We start from the raw sequence: 14,836 nt of genomic DNA on the forward strand, positions 1-14,836 counted from the left end.
ACAGGGCTCTGTGATTCTTCCTCTAATGGCTGCAGCTCGGCCAAAGGGGTCTGGAGCTGAGGTTCAGTTTCCAATCTGCCCATGCTTTCCAAAGGCATAATGATACAACTGCTTCCATGCATGGATCCTATGTGACGGCCTCTCTGCTCTGTCTTTGATTCAGACGACTAGCCCCTCTTATCTGATTTTCAGCCTCAGCGCTGTTTGGTGAGAATCATGAGGTGAAAGAGAGCAGGGCCTTTGAGCCTGAAAATGGGAACTAATGCTCCTCTCTCCTTCCTCCTCTCTCCTTCCTCCTCTCTCCCTCCTCCTCTCTCCTTCCTCCTCTCTCCCTCCTTCTCTCTCCCTCCTTCTCTCTCCCTCCTCCTCTCTCCTTCCTCCTCTCTCCTTCCTCAACTCTCCTTCCTCCTCTCTCTCCCTCCTCTCTCCTTCCTCCTCTCCCCCTCCCTTCTTCCCTCCCTTCTATTTCCTCTATAAACCATTTTTCGAAAGCCCCTGATGTAGTTTGACAAACTTTCTAGAAAGCTCATTTGAAGAGGTGATGAGAAAGTGACACCCACGTGTTTGGAGCGCCGCTGGAAAATCTTCTTGACTCCCTCACTTCAATCAGCCTAATCTCTCCTCCAACAAGTCTCCTGTGGTCTCGGAGATTGCACAAGAAAATGGTGGTAATTCAATAGAAAAGAAAGAGAAACGGAGAGAGAAAAGAGAGAGAGAACTTCACATGGCACCATTGAAGGAGGATAAGTAGCAGATTGAAGTTGTGGGATAATGGCAGCAGTAGTTTACAATAGGAATCATCTAGTTTGAATGTAGAAGACCCTGGGAATGAGTACGATACAGATCCTTGTTGCTCGAAAGCAAACATTAGCATTGTTGTGAGAATGAATGGGCAGGTATTGGCTAGTTTGTCAAATGTCAATACAATAGGGGACTTAAGCATCTAAACTACCTCCGCAGATACGGGTTACATGACTGCCCAAAAGGCATTTTCCAACTTGGAAGGATGTATTTGTCACTGAGCCCCAGAGTTGAGCAATGAATCAAACCTTCCAGTGACTAAAACCTGTGAGTAAGTACATTAGTCACAAAGCAATACGGACTCATCCTGTCTAAATCCCTTTTGTGTTGACAACGTTAGCAAGCTCTTTTTTCCACTGACTGGGTGACTGTTGGCCCCAGAGCTGCCAAGTCCTGAGGCCAGACAGTTCTACAGTGGCACAACAGATCAGGGGCACATGTCATGCCCTGAGGAGGCCTTCTCTCCTCTTCTCACCCAGTGGCAATCAGATAAGGTAGACCACTAGACACTGTGAGCCAACAACACAACAACTGTCAGCGGCAGTTCAAAGAAGTAGGGGAAGACTGCCAAACAGGGATAGCCACGGGACAGGGTGGCCTCTCCTATCAGTCTCGCCACGTGTTGGGGAGAGTGTCTCATTAGCCAGATGAAAGGCCTGCGTCCTCCAGTATTTCCTGGTAAATACTCAGGAAACCTGAAGCCACAAAGCAATATAACCTCTGGCAGGGCTGATGAGAGGGAGATATGACAGGAGGAGCTGTGTTAGGTAGTCACTGAGAAGGTCTGTGGTTGGCGTTTAGTATTAAACCCACTCTGTAAAAGCAAGCGGTATCTGAAAGTGTGTGTGGGTGTTGATGTGTCTACCTGGTTTGAGTGTGTGAGTACAAATATTTTGAATTACTATGTGTGTTACTTTGTGTGTGTGTGTGTACACTTCCGGCGTATTAACAAAGTGTGTATTATTTTCCTGTGGCATTGTGTGTGTGTATGTGGGAGTGAATGAATGGCTCTGGGAGCTCTGTCTTGACATGCAGATTCAGACGGTTTAACTGTTGATCCCCTGTATATTGAGCTAAAATGAAAGGAGCCGACCGTGTCAGTGGATAACTGTAGCCTATGCATTGTTCTCTCTGGCCAAGCCTGTCTCTGTCACTGACTAATACTGTATTTCAGTATTATCACACACACACACACACACTGTCGTGTCTGGTTCATCCCTCCTACACACATTTGAAGTCCTGTTTGTAGATAAATATGTTTTGAAATGTTAATGAAGCTTGATTCATTGACACCGCTGCCGCTCTATGCACCATCAACAATAAATATCTGTAATGCCACTACTTGCCACTACTTGCCATTAGTTGGCCTATTTAGTAAAAACAGGGTCAGCGGACATTGCCATTGCTATTTTGTCCATCTCCTGTGCTGTGTTTGGATGATATGTGTATTGACTCCCCTGTCTGTCATGGTCCTGTGTGTTTCCGTGCAGGCTGAGATGAAGACTAAAGTCCTGGAGGCCAAGCACCAGGAGGAGAAACTGAAGATGCAGCAGAAGCACGACGCAGACGTGCAGAAGGTCAGAGCGCTGATTGATTTATCAATGAATTAATTGAATGATTGAATTTGTTTGATTATTTGATCTTTTAGAGAAATTCACACATACAGCCATAATATCATCTGTAGGGATGTTATAGTATGGCCCAGACATGAAACCATGCATTTATATAATGGAGGACAAACAGTACAGTAAAGTGAGACAGTGCAGAAGGTAGGTATAACGAGGAATTCTCCCTGCACACTTCCCCACCCCCACCATGACACTACATCTGATGACTTTTTGGCTGGGCTCAAACACTTTTCTCCCTCCCTCTCTGGGCTCCTCCACTAAGAAAAATAGCTCTTCAGCATCCTACTCAGGCCCTCTTCAAATCTCCTTGCAATCTTGGTGGAAATGACTCTGAAGTCTGAACACCAGGGGTATATAGACTCAGCTCTACATCAAGCACCTGGGATCTGTCAACTTCGTCCGAAAAACGTCTGTTTTCATTGTTGCTACAGAATATTTCAATAAAACAGAAATAGCCCAATTTTCCCTATGTTTAAACTGTCAATTAGCTCTTTGTCTCTGACAGGAGACACGGTGACAGCTCCTCCCCTCCCCACCTCTCCCGCTCTCTCTCTCCATCCCTCTCTCTTTAGTGTCTGTGTCATTGCAGGGAAATCACGCTAATTGCGTACAGATTGCGAGCGATGTCGGATTCAATTTGGTCCCTGTTTACCCAGCCGTTTGACTAATGGCTTCAAAGGGGAGTGGTGTTGGGGTAGAGACTTTAACAAGCCCATTCAAAGGTGCATGGGGAAGCTGGCTTGCGCTAGTTTTAACTAGATGAATTATGGATGAGTGTGGTGCTGATGGTGGTAAGACTGGTCATTGTCTCATAGATGACATGAGAGAGGATAACAAGAGAACAGGCCTGAGTGTTGTATGGTATGTATAGCCATGGATCAATAGTGTGTGTGTGTGCGTGCGCACAATAGCTATATAATTAGCTCAGGCAGACCTGTATTGGTTTTTTAACATGGCAGTGTTGGAGCGTGTGAACAAACAGAGTTTAATATATCCATCTATAAGGTGCTGCCCAAGGAGCAATCCTCTAAGGATCTGAGATGGCCAGAATACCACAATAGTGAAATACTTTTTTTCATAATGCTGTGTAGCCTAGATTATCAAGCTCCATTGAGACTGTAAAGAGATGATTAACAAATAACAACCCATATTGTACATCCTCAGATTGCTACGCTATCTCAGATTGCGGTATGCTGTGCCTTTGTGTGTAATGTAATGGCTCCTCTTCCTCCAGACGGTCGGATAGTATTAGTGTCTATGCTAGTCAGTCAGTCAGTCAGGCTGGAGTCTCTCTGCAATAGAGATGTTATAAAAGCCCCACAATTACCGTCCTGAAAGCTGTCCTTCCTCAGCTCCCACTCACAGCCAAGTCCCTCTGGACCCCATCTCTGACACCCCGTTACGACGACCCCCTCTATGTGTGCCCAAAACACACCCTCCTCTCTCCTCTCAGGAAGGCCGATGGGAACATTTCAAAATTGGACGTCACTAAATGTTCTGTGAACTTTCCTTTGCCCCCCTTCATTCCCTTCCCTTTCATCTCTCCCATCCCACTCACTCTGGCCACGACAGGCTTAGACACAGAGTGCACTTCTAACAGACAAAACCCAGGACAAATAACCCTCTGATGGTCCCCGGGACTGTTTAGGAGGGGAAATAATCTCTCTTACAGGGGGTTTTGATCAAATCTCCACCGTGCGTATCAAAAGACAAGGCGGCGCTGTGAAATGGTCCACAGTTTCTCTCTCTCCTCTCTCCTTCTCTCTCTCTCCTTCTCTCCTCTCTCTCTCTCTCTCTGTCATGTGTTCTAAAACAGCCTCTTTCATGGTCCCTTATACTAATGCAGCTCTGAGGATATTATCATTCCGAATAACACTGATTAGCCTCCTAGCATGTACTGCTATGCATAACACAAGACACAACACTGTTATCAGTTCAGTACAATGGAGAGCCCAGCGCTCACCATTTCTAAAACAATGTATTGGTATCAGTTTTTTAAATATTTAGTTTCACTCATGCATGTGATATTTTATTTGATGTCCGTATTGGAAGGGGACGCAATTGAGTCAGAGGATGCAGTGATGTCGGTCAAGGCTCATCTGTAGACACCTCCTGTTATGAGATGTGTTTGGGGATGGGAATTCTATTGATGCAGTATTGTGTATCTCTCATTAAATCAAATCAAATGTTATTTGTCACATGCTTCGTAAACAACAGGTGTAGACTTAACAGTGAAATGCTTACTTCCCAACAATGCAGAGAGAGGAAAAAAAAGAAATAGTAGAAAAATAACGAGGAATAAATAGAAAAATAATAACCAGGAATAAATCCACGATGAGTAATGATAACGTGGCTATATACACGGGGATCAGTACCCAGTTGATGTGCAGGGGTACGAGGTAATTCAGGTAGATATGTACACTGAACAAAAATATAAACGCAACATGTAAAGTGTTGGTCCCATGTTTCATGAGCTGAAATAAAATATCCCAGACATTTTCCATATGCACAAAACTTAATTATCTCAAAATTTGTGCACAAATTTGTTTACATCCCTGTTAGAGACCATTTCTCCTTTGCCAAGATAATCCATCTATGTAAATGGTAGATTATCAGACACTCAAGAAGAGGGTCTGATTTCATTATTACTGAAACAGGATACAAGTGGAAAATATAAAGATCCAGTCCATTTAAAAAATTGGAGGCCCCTTACACTTCAGTGTTGTGATGCAAAATGTATAGCGCATATAATTAAAAAGGTATTGTCGGACATTATTCATTCTAATCAGACAGGTTTTTTACATGGACGATACATTGGAGATAATAAAGGCAAGTACTGGAAACAATAGAACACTATGAAAAATCTGGGAAACCAGGCCTGCAATTCATAGCAGACTTTGAAAAGGCATTTGATAAAGTACGACTAGGGTTTATATATAAATGCCTGGAGCATTTCAATTTTGGAAAATCTCTTATAAAATGGGTTAAAATCATGTATAGTAACCCTAGGTGTAAAATAGTAAATAATGGCTATTTCTCAGAAAGTTTTAAACTATCAAGAGGAGTGAAACAAGGTTGTCCATTATCGGCATATCTATTTATTGTGGCCATCGAAATGTTAGCTATTAAAATCAGATCCAACAATAATATCAAAGGATTAGAAATCCAGGGCTTAAAAACAAAGGTGTCATTGTACGCTGATGATTCATGTTTTCTTTTAAATCGACAACTTGAATCCCTCCACAGCCTCATAGAAGATCTAGATACATTTTCTAACCTCTCTGGATTACAACCAAATTATGATAGATGTACTATATTACGTATTGGATCACTAGAAAATAAAAATGTTACATGACCATGTAGTTTACCAATAAAATGGTCTGATGGTGATGTGGATATACTCGGAATACATATCCGAAATGAAAGAAATTCTCTCACTCCAATACATTGTAATAGAAAGTTAGCAAAAATAGATAAGATCTTGCTACCATGGAAAGGAAAATACCTGTCAATTTGTGGAAAAATCACCCTGATTAACTCTTTAGTATTATCCCAGTTTACCTATTTTGTTATGGTCTTGCCTACGCCTAGCAAGCAGTTTTTTTAATTATATGAGAAAAACATATTCCATTTTATTTGGAACGGCAAGCCAGACAAAATTAAACGGGCCTATTTATATAATGAATATGAATTCGGAGGACAGAAATTATAAAATATTAACGCATTAGACCTATCACTAAAAGCTTCAGTCATACAAAAGTTATACTTAAATCCAAACTGGTTCTCTAGAAAATTAGTAAGATTATCTCACCCAATTTTCAAGAATAGCCTTCTTCCCTTTATTCAGATTACAACCTCTCACTTTCAGTTATTTGAAAAGGAAATCATCTCCCAAATATCACTATTTCTAAAACAAGCCATAGAAAGTTGGTTGCAATTTCAATTTAATCCTCTGGAAACGACAGAACAAATAATGCAACAAATATTGTGGTTAAACTCAAATATACTAATTGATAAAAACCATTATACCTTTTTTAAACATTTTTTCTAAAAATAATCTTTGTAAATGATATCGTAGGTAGGACTGGTGGAGTTATGCAGCTAACAAAAACATATGGAAATGTCTGCTCTACCCAAATTACAACCAAATAATTGCAGCATTACTGCAAAAAGAGGAAAGTGGAAGGGGGAAAAAGTAAGGAACTTTTGAATAAATAAAAAAGTATACCAGTTTAGTTTAAGGACCAAAGGACTGACAGCCATCCCATATAGATTGCAAAATAGTTGGGAAGAGATTTCTGACGTACCGATTCCATGGCATAGTGTTTATGAACTGATGCGCAAAACGACGCCGGATTCAAAACTTAGAATTTTTCAATTTAAATTATTATATAAAATTCTTGCTACCAATAGAATGTTATTTATATGGGGGATACAATCTTCCCAGCTCTGCAGATTTTGCTGCGAATAGACAGAATCATTAGATCATTTGTTTTGGTACTGTCCATTTGTAGCTTGTTTTTGGACACAGGTCCAGGAATGGCTAAAGGATTGCAATATTTACCTGGAGCTAACCCTGCAGATAGCACTACTGGGTGATCTGAAAAGTCGTAGTCAATCGATCAATAATATAATAATACTTTTAGCAAAAATGTTTATTTTTAATTTACAATCTGTAGAAACAATGAGAATAGAAGGGTTCAGAACTCTTGTAAAACATCACAGTACAGTTGAAATATACAGTGGGGAAAAAAAGTATTTAGTCAGCCACCAATTGTGCAAGATTTCTGGCTCTCACAGACCTGTAACTTCTTCTTTAAGAGGCTCCTCTGTCCTCCACTCGTTACCTGTATTAATGGCACCTGTTTGAACTTGTTATCAGTATAAAAGACACCTGTCCACAACCTCAAACAGTCACACTCCAAACTCCACTATGGCCAAGACCAAAGAGCTGTCAAAGGACACCAGAAACAAAATTGTAGACCTGCACCAGGCTGGGAAGACTGAATCTGCAATAGGTAAGCAGCTTGGTTTGAAGAAATCAACTGTGGGAGCAATTATTAGTAAATGGAAGACATACAAGACCACTGATAATCTCCCTCGATCTGGGGCTCCACGCAAGATCTCACCCCGTGGGGTCAAAATGATCACAAGAACGGTGAGCAAAAATCCCAGAACCAAACTGGGGGACCTAGTGAATGACCTGCAGAGAGCTGGGACCAAAGTAACAAAGCCTACCATCAGTAACACACTACGCCGCCAGGGACTCAAATCCTGCAGTGCCAGACGTGTCCCCCTGCTTAAGCCAGTACATGTCCAGGCCCATCTGAAGTTTGCTAGAGTGCATTTGGATGATCCAGAAGAGGATTGGGAGAATGTCATATGGTCAGATGGAACCAAAATAGAACTTTTTGGTAAAAACTCAACTCGTCGTGTTTGGAGGACAAAGAATGCTGAGTTGCATCCAAAGAACACCATACCTACTGTGAAGAATGGGGGTGGAAACATCATGCTTTGGGGCTGTTTTTCTGCAAAGGGACCAGGACGACTGATCCGTGTAAAGGAAAGAATGAATGGGGCCATGTATCGTGAGATTTTGAGTGAAAACCTCCTTCCATCAGCAAGGGCATTGAAGATGAAACGTGGCTGGGTCTTTCAGCATGACAATGATCCCAAACACACCGCCCGGGCAACGAAGGAGTGGCTTCGTAAGAAGCATTTCAAGGTCCTGGAGTGGCCTAGCCAGTCTCCAGATCTCAACCCCATAGAAAATCTTTGGGAGGGGAGTTGAAAGTCCGTGTTGCCCAGCGACAGCCCCAAAACATCACTGCTCTAGAGGAGATCTGCATGGAGGAATGGGCCAAAATACCAGCAACAGTGTGTGAAAACCTTGTGAAGACTTACAGAAAACGTTTGACCTGTGTCATTGCCAACAAAGGGTATATAACAAAGTATTGAGAAACTTTTGTTATTGACCAAATACTTATTTTCCACCATAATTTGCAAATAAATTCATTAAAAATCCTACAATGTGATTTTCTTTTTCTCATTTTGTCTGTCATAGTTGACGTGTACCTATGATGAAAATTACAGGCCTCTCTCATCTTTTTAAGTGGGAGAACTTGCACAATTGGTGGCTGACTAAATACTTTTTTCCCCCACTGTATATGGCAAATAGAAATCCAATATGGATGGTGTTAAGAGATAGATGGGTGGTGTTGAATGGAGTTGAAGGATAGGACTAATAACAACAAGATAACTAATGCAAAGCATACTGTGTCCATAATAAGTATATACAGTGAGGGAAAAAAGTATTTGATCCCCTGCTGATTTTGTACATTTGCCCACTGACAAAGAAATGATCAGTCTATAATTTTAATGGTAGGTTTATTTGAACAGTGAGAGACAGAATAACAACAACAAAAAAATCCAGGAAAACGTATGTCAAAAATGTTAAATTGATTTGCATTTTAATGAGGGAAATAAGTATTTGACCCCTCTGCAAAACATGGCTTAGTACTTGGTGGCAAAACCGTTGTTGGCAATCACAGAGGTCAGACGTTTCTTGTAGTTGGCCACCAGGTTTGCACACATCTCAGGAGGGATTTTGTCCCACTCCTCTTTGCAGATCTTCTCCAAGTGATTAAGGTTTCGAGGCTGACGTTTGGCAACTCGAACTTTCAGCTTCCTCCACAGATTTTCTATGGGATTAAGGTCTGGAGACTGGCTAGGCCACTCCAGGACCTTAATGTGCTTCTTCTTGAGCCACTCCTTTGTTGCCTTGGCCGTGTGTTTTGGGTCATTGTCATGCTGGAGTACCCATCCACGACCCATTTTCAATGCCCTGGCTGAGGGAAGGAGGTTCTCACCCAAGATTTGACAGTACATGGCCCTGTCCATCGTCCCTTTGATGCGGTGAAGTTGTTCTGTCCCCTTAGCAGAAAAACACCCCCAAAGCATAATGTTTCCACCTCCATGTTTGACGGTGGGGATGGTGTTCTTGGGGTCATAGGCAGCATTCCTCCTCCTCCAAACACGGCGAGTTGAGTTGATGCCAAAGAGCTCCATTTTGGTCTCATCTGACCACAACACTTTCACCCAGTTTTCCTCTGAATCATTCAGTTGTTCATTGGCAAACTTCAGACGGGCATGTATATGTGCTTTCTTGAGCAGGGGGACCTTGGTCCCAGCTGCCTTGAGATCATTGACAAGCTCCTCCCGCAAATGGAAGAAACACAAAATACATGTAAATCTCCCTCGGCCTGGGGCTCCATGCAAGACCACTTTTTTCTGCTTGATCCAGGGGACCAGTGCTTGCTGCTCGATCTCGGGGACCACTTTTTTCTGCTTGATCCAGGGGACCAGTGCTTGCTGCTCGATCTCGGGGACCACTTTTTTCTGCTTGATCCAGGGGACCTGTGCTTGCTGCGCGATCTTGGGGACCACTTTTTTCTGCTTGATCCAGGGGACCTGTACTTGCTGCTCGATCTCAGGGACCACTTTTTTCTGCTTGATCCAGGGGACCTGTTCTTGCTGCTCGATCTCTGGGACCACTTTCTGCTTGATCCAGGGGACCTGTTGCTGCTTGATCTCAGGGACCTGTTCTGGCTGCTCAGAGAAAGAGGGGGATGTTATCCCCTTACTTTGCTGGTTGCCAGGGTAATGGAGGAATCTGCTGAAACCCAATACCCCCGTGGCTTGCCTTGCACATGTTCTGCTACCTCAGGAGCACTGGATCTGTAGGAGTGTCATGGCACTGGGGACTTGTTCTGGCTGCTCAGGGACAGAGAGGGGAATAGGTTGGTCTGGCGTGTCCAAGTGCCACCATGACTGTGGAATACCCTTTACTGGTGTGGTTCTGGAGGGAATATTTGGGAGCTTCTGGCTGCTTGTTGTGGCTGCTCAGGGACAGAGGGAGACTTCTTCCCAGGAACTTGCTCGTTGCCTTTGGACTGGGGAAATGTGGTGGCTGGGTTAGGCTTGACCAACACCAAATTCTTCGTTGCTGTTCAATGGTCTTTGTGCATTAGGGATGTTGTTCAGCTGAGAGGACACTTTGCCTGGCTCCTGGGTGTTGTCAGAGCTTGGATGGGAGGGAGTGATGATATACCGGTTGGGCTCATACCCCTTGTTAGACACATAGTAGGTAGGGTAGTAAGCCTGCTGCATGTCTTCACCAGACTGCTGGCCTTGTTCACTCTGACCAGATACGATACTGGTGGATGGTCCCTCTTCACTGGGCTGGTAGCTGGTGTGCCCAAGGACAGAACCATACTTGCCAGACGAACTGCCACGAGGGGAAAGCACACATCCATAGTAACCATAAGTAGGTTCATATGGATAGCCATAGCCTAAAGGACAATAGGGTTAGATACATGTGTAAATATTATACTATAACCTTCCTGTATTATACTTAAAATGTTTGTTCTACTCAGCCATTTAATTAGTTCATGTTCTTCACTTTTATTATGACTCATTGATGGAGAGTTGTCAAGAAGGAACCTGCAAGCACGCATTTCATTGGACAGTATCCTGTATGTACAACAAAAACTTAAATACACGAGGGCTGAATTTTAATACCAACCAGTCACGCTAGTCTTATTTAAACAAAATGTCTTACCACTTTGGGCAGGAAAACCCATTACTTGCTCCAGAAAGCAGACAGAGCCAAGATACCCTGAAAAGCAAGACAAAATGATTAGTTACGGGCCAGTGCAACTTTACAACTAATTGAAGAGAACCCATGTTTCTTACCTTAAGGCGAGTCCAAGAGCCATAGCAGTCAGATCATCTGCAGCACCCAGTAGCTATGGTGCAGAGACAGACAGCCTGCTAACACCTTCCTGCTTTAACTGTGAGCATGCTGCTCTCTCCTTATATTGGCACCTTGACTCTCCTAGGTTTCAATTAGAGACAGCTAGTGGCAATCAGTGACCTAATCACTCAAACTCAGGTGTAGCAATTATACAATATTGCTCCATTCTGGGCCCTAGCCCCTTCCCCTAGGCACTTCATGTAGATCTGAAAGAATTGGATAGATATGGTAGTGTCCACCCGGCTAATTATTTTGTCATCTTGCTTATACCTATCCAATCATTTCAGATCTAAACAAGTGTCTAGTGCTAAGGGTTGGTTCTGGATGGGGCCTTTGCTACTAATTTAAGTTGTTAACTTTCAATAAGTCTAGCTTGCAAAGGTATGAAGACACACATTTTGCACCCACCACAGTGCACTACAATCATATTGAAGCACATCATTTCTAATGAGCAAGTTCCTGAATGTTATTCTCAGATATGTCCTGTATGTCTGCATAAACACCTGAACAAAAACAGTAGGTGAGAAATGAAGGAAGAGCTGAATCATAACCACCTGAACAAAAACAGTAGATGAGAAATGAAGGAAGAGCTGAATCATAACCACCTGAACAAAAACAGTAGATGAGAAATGAAGGAAGAGCTGAATCATAACCACCTGAACAAAAACAGTTGAGAAATGAAGGAAGAGCTGAAAATGAGGTGTATCCGGAACTACAATATTTATGCAACATTTTGCAACACTATGAAACAACATGCAACACTTTTGAAGAGGTTGAAATTACCTGTCCCTTTTCCATTTCAGATTTTAGACCCTCTTTTCCATTTCAGATTTTAGACCGTAAGAATGGCGAGATCGAGGAGCTGAAGACCATGTACAGAGCCAAGCAGAAGGAATCGGAGGAGAGTGTGCGCAAGCTGGAGAAGAAAGGTCAGAGGTCGTGGAGTCACGGTGGGGGTCGAGCCTGGAGGCAGACTCAAGGGGATGTTTACACCAGTGTGTCTCTGCACACTCAGAGTAAAATCCCAGTTTAAACGCAGTGTTACTGTTACAGGGGGAGACCCCACTGGTGTGGCGCGATGCTACCCAGCTGTGCTCCTTCTAACAACACCTTTATGAGACCCACTGATATTTCACACTTGTCATAAACATCATCTTTAGTGACGGTGCATGTTGTACAGTACACTTCCAACACAGAGCTATTTAGTTGCAGACGTTCTCTATACTCAGCTTTAACCCAGACACAATATGGGAGATTGGAAATATTCTTAGTGCTGACATACAATATAAAACAACAATGACGAGCCCAACAAAGCATGCTGAACACAGAACTTAGTTGAAGTAGTGTGAAAGAAACAAAAGTTTATTGGTGTGTGTGTATGTGTGTGTCTCTGTCTACATGTGTGTAGGCCCTGAGGCAGGGCCTTACTGAGTTCTCTGTCTGTGTGTATGTGTGTTGTTTTTCCATCCATAGTTCAAAGCGTGGTGCGTGAGTCCCAGGTCATCCGCGAGAGCAAAGAGAAGCAGATCGGCGAGCTGAAGAAGATGTCAGATCAGAGCACCGACTCCCTGAAAAACGAGTGGGAGAAAAAGGTAAAGGAAAGTTGAAGGGCTGAAGTCGATTTCCAACCAGCCCTAGCACCTACGCACTCCTAAGCCTGAGGAAGGCTGCAATTGAAGGATTTGAAAGGGCGGAATCTGAGCAGACCTCCACCAAGCCAGGCTCACTGTAGAGCTGGGAAATCTTTATTCTAGACATTTCTATTTAGTGTGTTTTTATTATTTAAAAAATAATGTTAGTACTTCTTCTCTAAATTGGCTTTTCAGTCCCTCTAACTTTAGTTAACTGAGCCGCTCAATGAGATCTTAATTAGATTTCCCCTCTTCTGTTCAGGTTCACTAAGCGTATGATGGTGAAATCCATAAGGAAAGCTCTGCTTAGATGTAATGAGAAAAAGTAACTCTCCTGCCCTTAAAATAAGGTCTCACGCCCCTGAGAGAGAGAGAGAGAGACGCAGAGAGAGAGAGACGCAGAGAGAGAGAGAGACGCAGAGAGAGAGAGAGACGCAGAGAGAGAGAGAGACGCAGAGAGAGCGAGAGAGACGCAGAGAGAGAGACACAGAGAGAGAGACACTGAGAGAAAGAGCGAGAGAGAGAGAGAGAGAGAGACGCAGAGAGAAAGAGAGAGAGAGAGACGCAGAGAGAGAGAGAGAGAGAGAGAGACGCAGAGAGAGAGAGAGACGCAGAGAGAGACGGAGAGAGAGAGAGACGCAGAGAGAGACAGAGAGAGCGAGAGAGAGAGCGAGAGAGAGAGACGAGAGAGAGAGAGAGAGAGAGAGCGAGAGAGACACAGAGAGAGAGAGAGCGAGAGACGCAGAGAGAGAGACGCAGAGAGAGAGAGAGACGCAGAGAGAGAGAGAGAGAGAGACACGCAGAACAGGCCAGAGTTGGTACAGTAGAATGACTTTGATTGGACACCTAGGCCAATGGAGGTAGCCGAGGTACCACATGTAGTAGCTGTGATAGGCTGACTGACGCGGTGGTGTCTGTTGCCCATCCTCCCCCCAGCTGCATGCGGCGGTGGCGGGCATGGAGCAGGAGAAGTTTGAGCTGCAGAAGAAGCATACAGAGAACATTCAGGAGCTGCTGGAGGACACCAACCAGAGGCTGGCCAAGATGGAGGCCGAGTACGGCGCCCAGACACGGGCTACCGTGAGTGTGTGTGTGTGGGGGGGGTATGTAAGGATGATCAGCATCGGGCCAGTCAGACACAGTACAGTACTTAATGAATTAGCTTCTCTTAAGACATTTGCATTCAGCAGCTTTCACAATTAAAGTGTACACTCCTACACATACAGTACATACGCAAACACACTTTCTCTCGCTGTCTCACACACACACACACACACACACACACACACACACACACACACACACACTCTTTCTCTATCTCCCTCTCTCACACACACAGACATTTGCATTCAGCAGCTTTCACAGGTTAAGTGTACACTCCTATGCATACTCTTTCTCTCTCTCTCTTTCTCTCTCTATCTCTCTCTCTCACACACACACACGCTCCCATGTGCAGCGAGAGCTGCTCCTGGCCTTAGTCTGTCAGCAAGCTGGAATTTAAGAAGCATCAAAGTGGGCTGTGCGAGGCCGGGTAAGACCCCTCTTTAATAATTAAACAGTCTATAGCCAGGTGGGACCCGCAACATTAAAGGGCCCTCTCTCAATGGAAATTAGGTGCTCTACCTCTGTTAGTTTAGGCTGACCTCCACACAGAGGTACACATGCATGGGCGTGCACGCACTCACACGGGCGCGCATACACACACACACCCCTGTTCTCTTCATAAGAGATGTCAGCTGAGGTGAGGTAGCTCTGAACTCCCCCTTTCTATTTGATGTCTCAGTATCGAAGCCCTCTGAAATATTTTGTTTGTCTTTCATCATGCAACCGTGTGCAGTGTTTCTGTGTGCAGTGTTTCTGGTGCTTGCCAAAAACCAGAAGGTAAAGTGAAGTCTATCAAAGCAATCTGACAGAGTGAGAGTTTCAATATATACGGTGCCTTGCAAAAGTATTCATCCCCC

At 43.8% G+C, this 14,836-nt stretch overlaps 1 protein-coding gene across 1 annotated transcript in view; it reads left to right on the plus strand.

Annotated features, from left to right (window-relative positions):
• Nucleotides 1-14,836, plus strand: part of LOC121551829 (centrosomal protein of 112 kDa-like) — a 194,055-nt gene that overhangs the window by 21,840 nt on the left and 157,379 nt on the right. Inside the window, exons 9-12 of the mRNA XM_045210708.1 lie at nt 2,292-2,378; nt 12,074-12,173; nt 12,718-12,836; nt 13,812-13,955. Of these exons, the coding sequence (XP_045066643.1) occupies nt 2,292-2,378; nt 12,074-12,173; nt 12,718-12,836; nt 13,812-13,955 (450 nt within the window). The remainder of the gene's footprint in view (nt 1-2,291; nt 2,379-12,073; nt 12,174-12,717; nt 12,837-13,811; nt 13,956-14,836) is intronic.

Source organism: Coregonus clupeaformis, chromosome 35, assembly GCF_020615455.1.
Source record: "Coregonus clupeaformis isolate EN_2021a chromosome 35, ASM2061545v1, whole genome shotgun sequence".
Taxonomy (NCBI): Eukaryota; Metazoa; Chordata; class Actinopteri; order Salmoniformes; family Salmonidae; genus Coregonus; species Coregonus clupeaformis.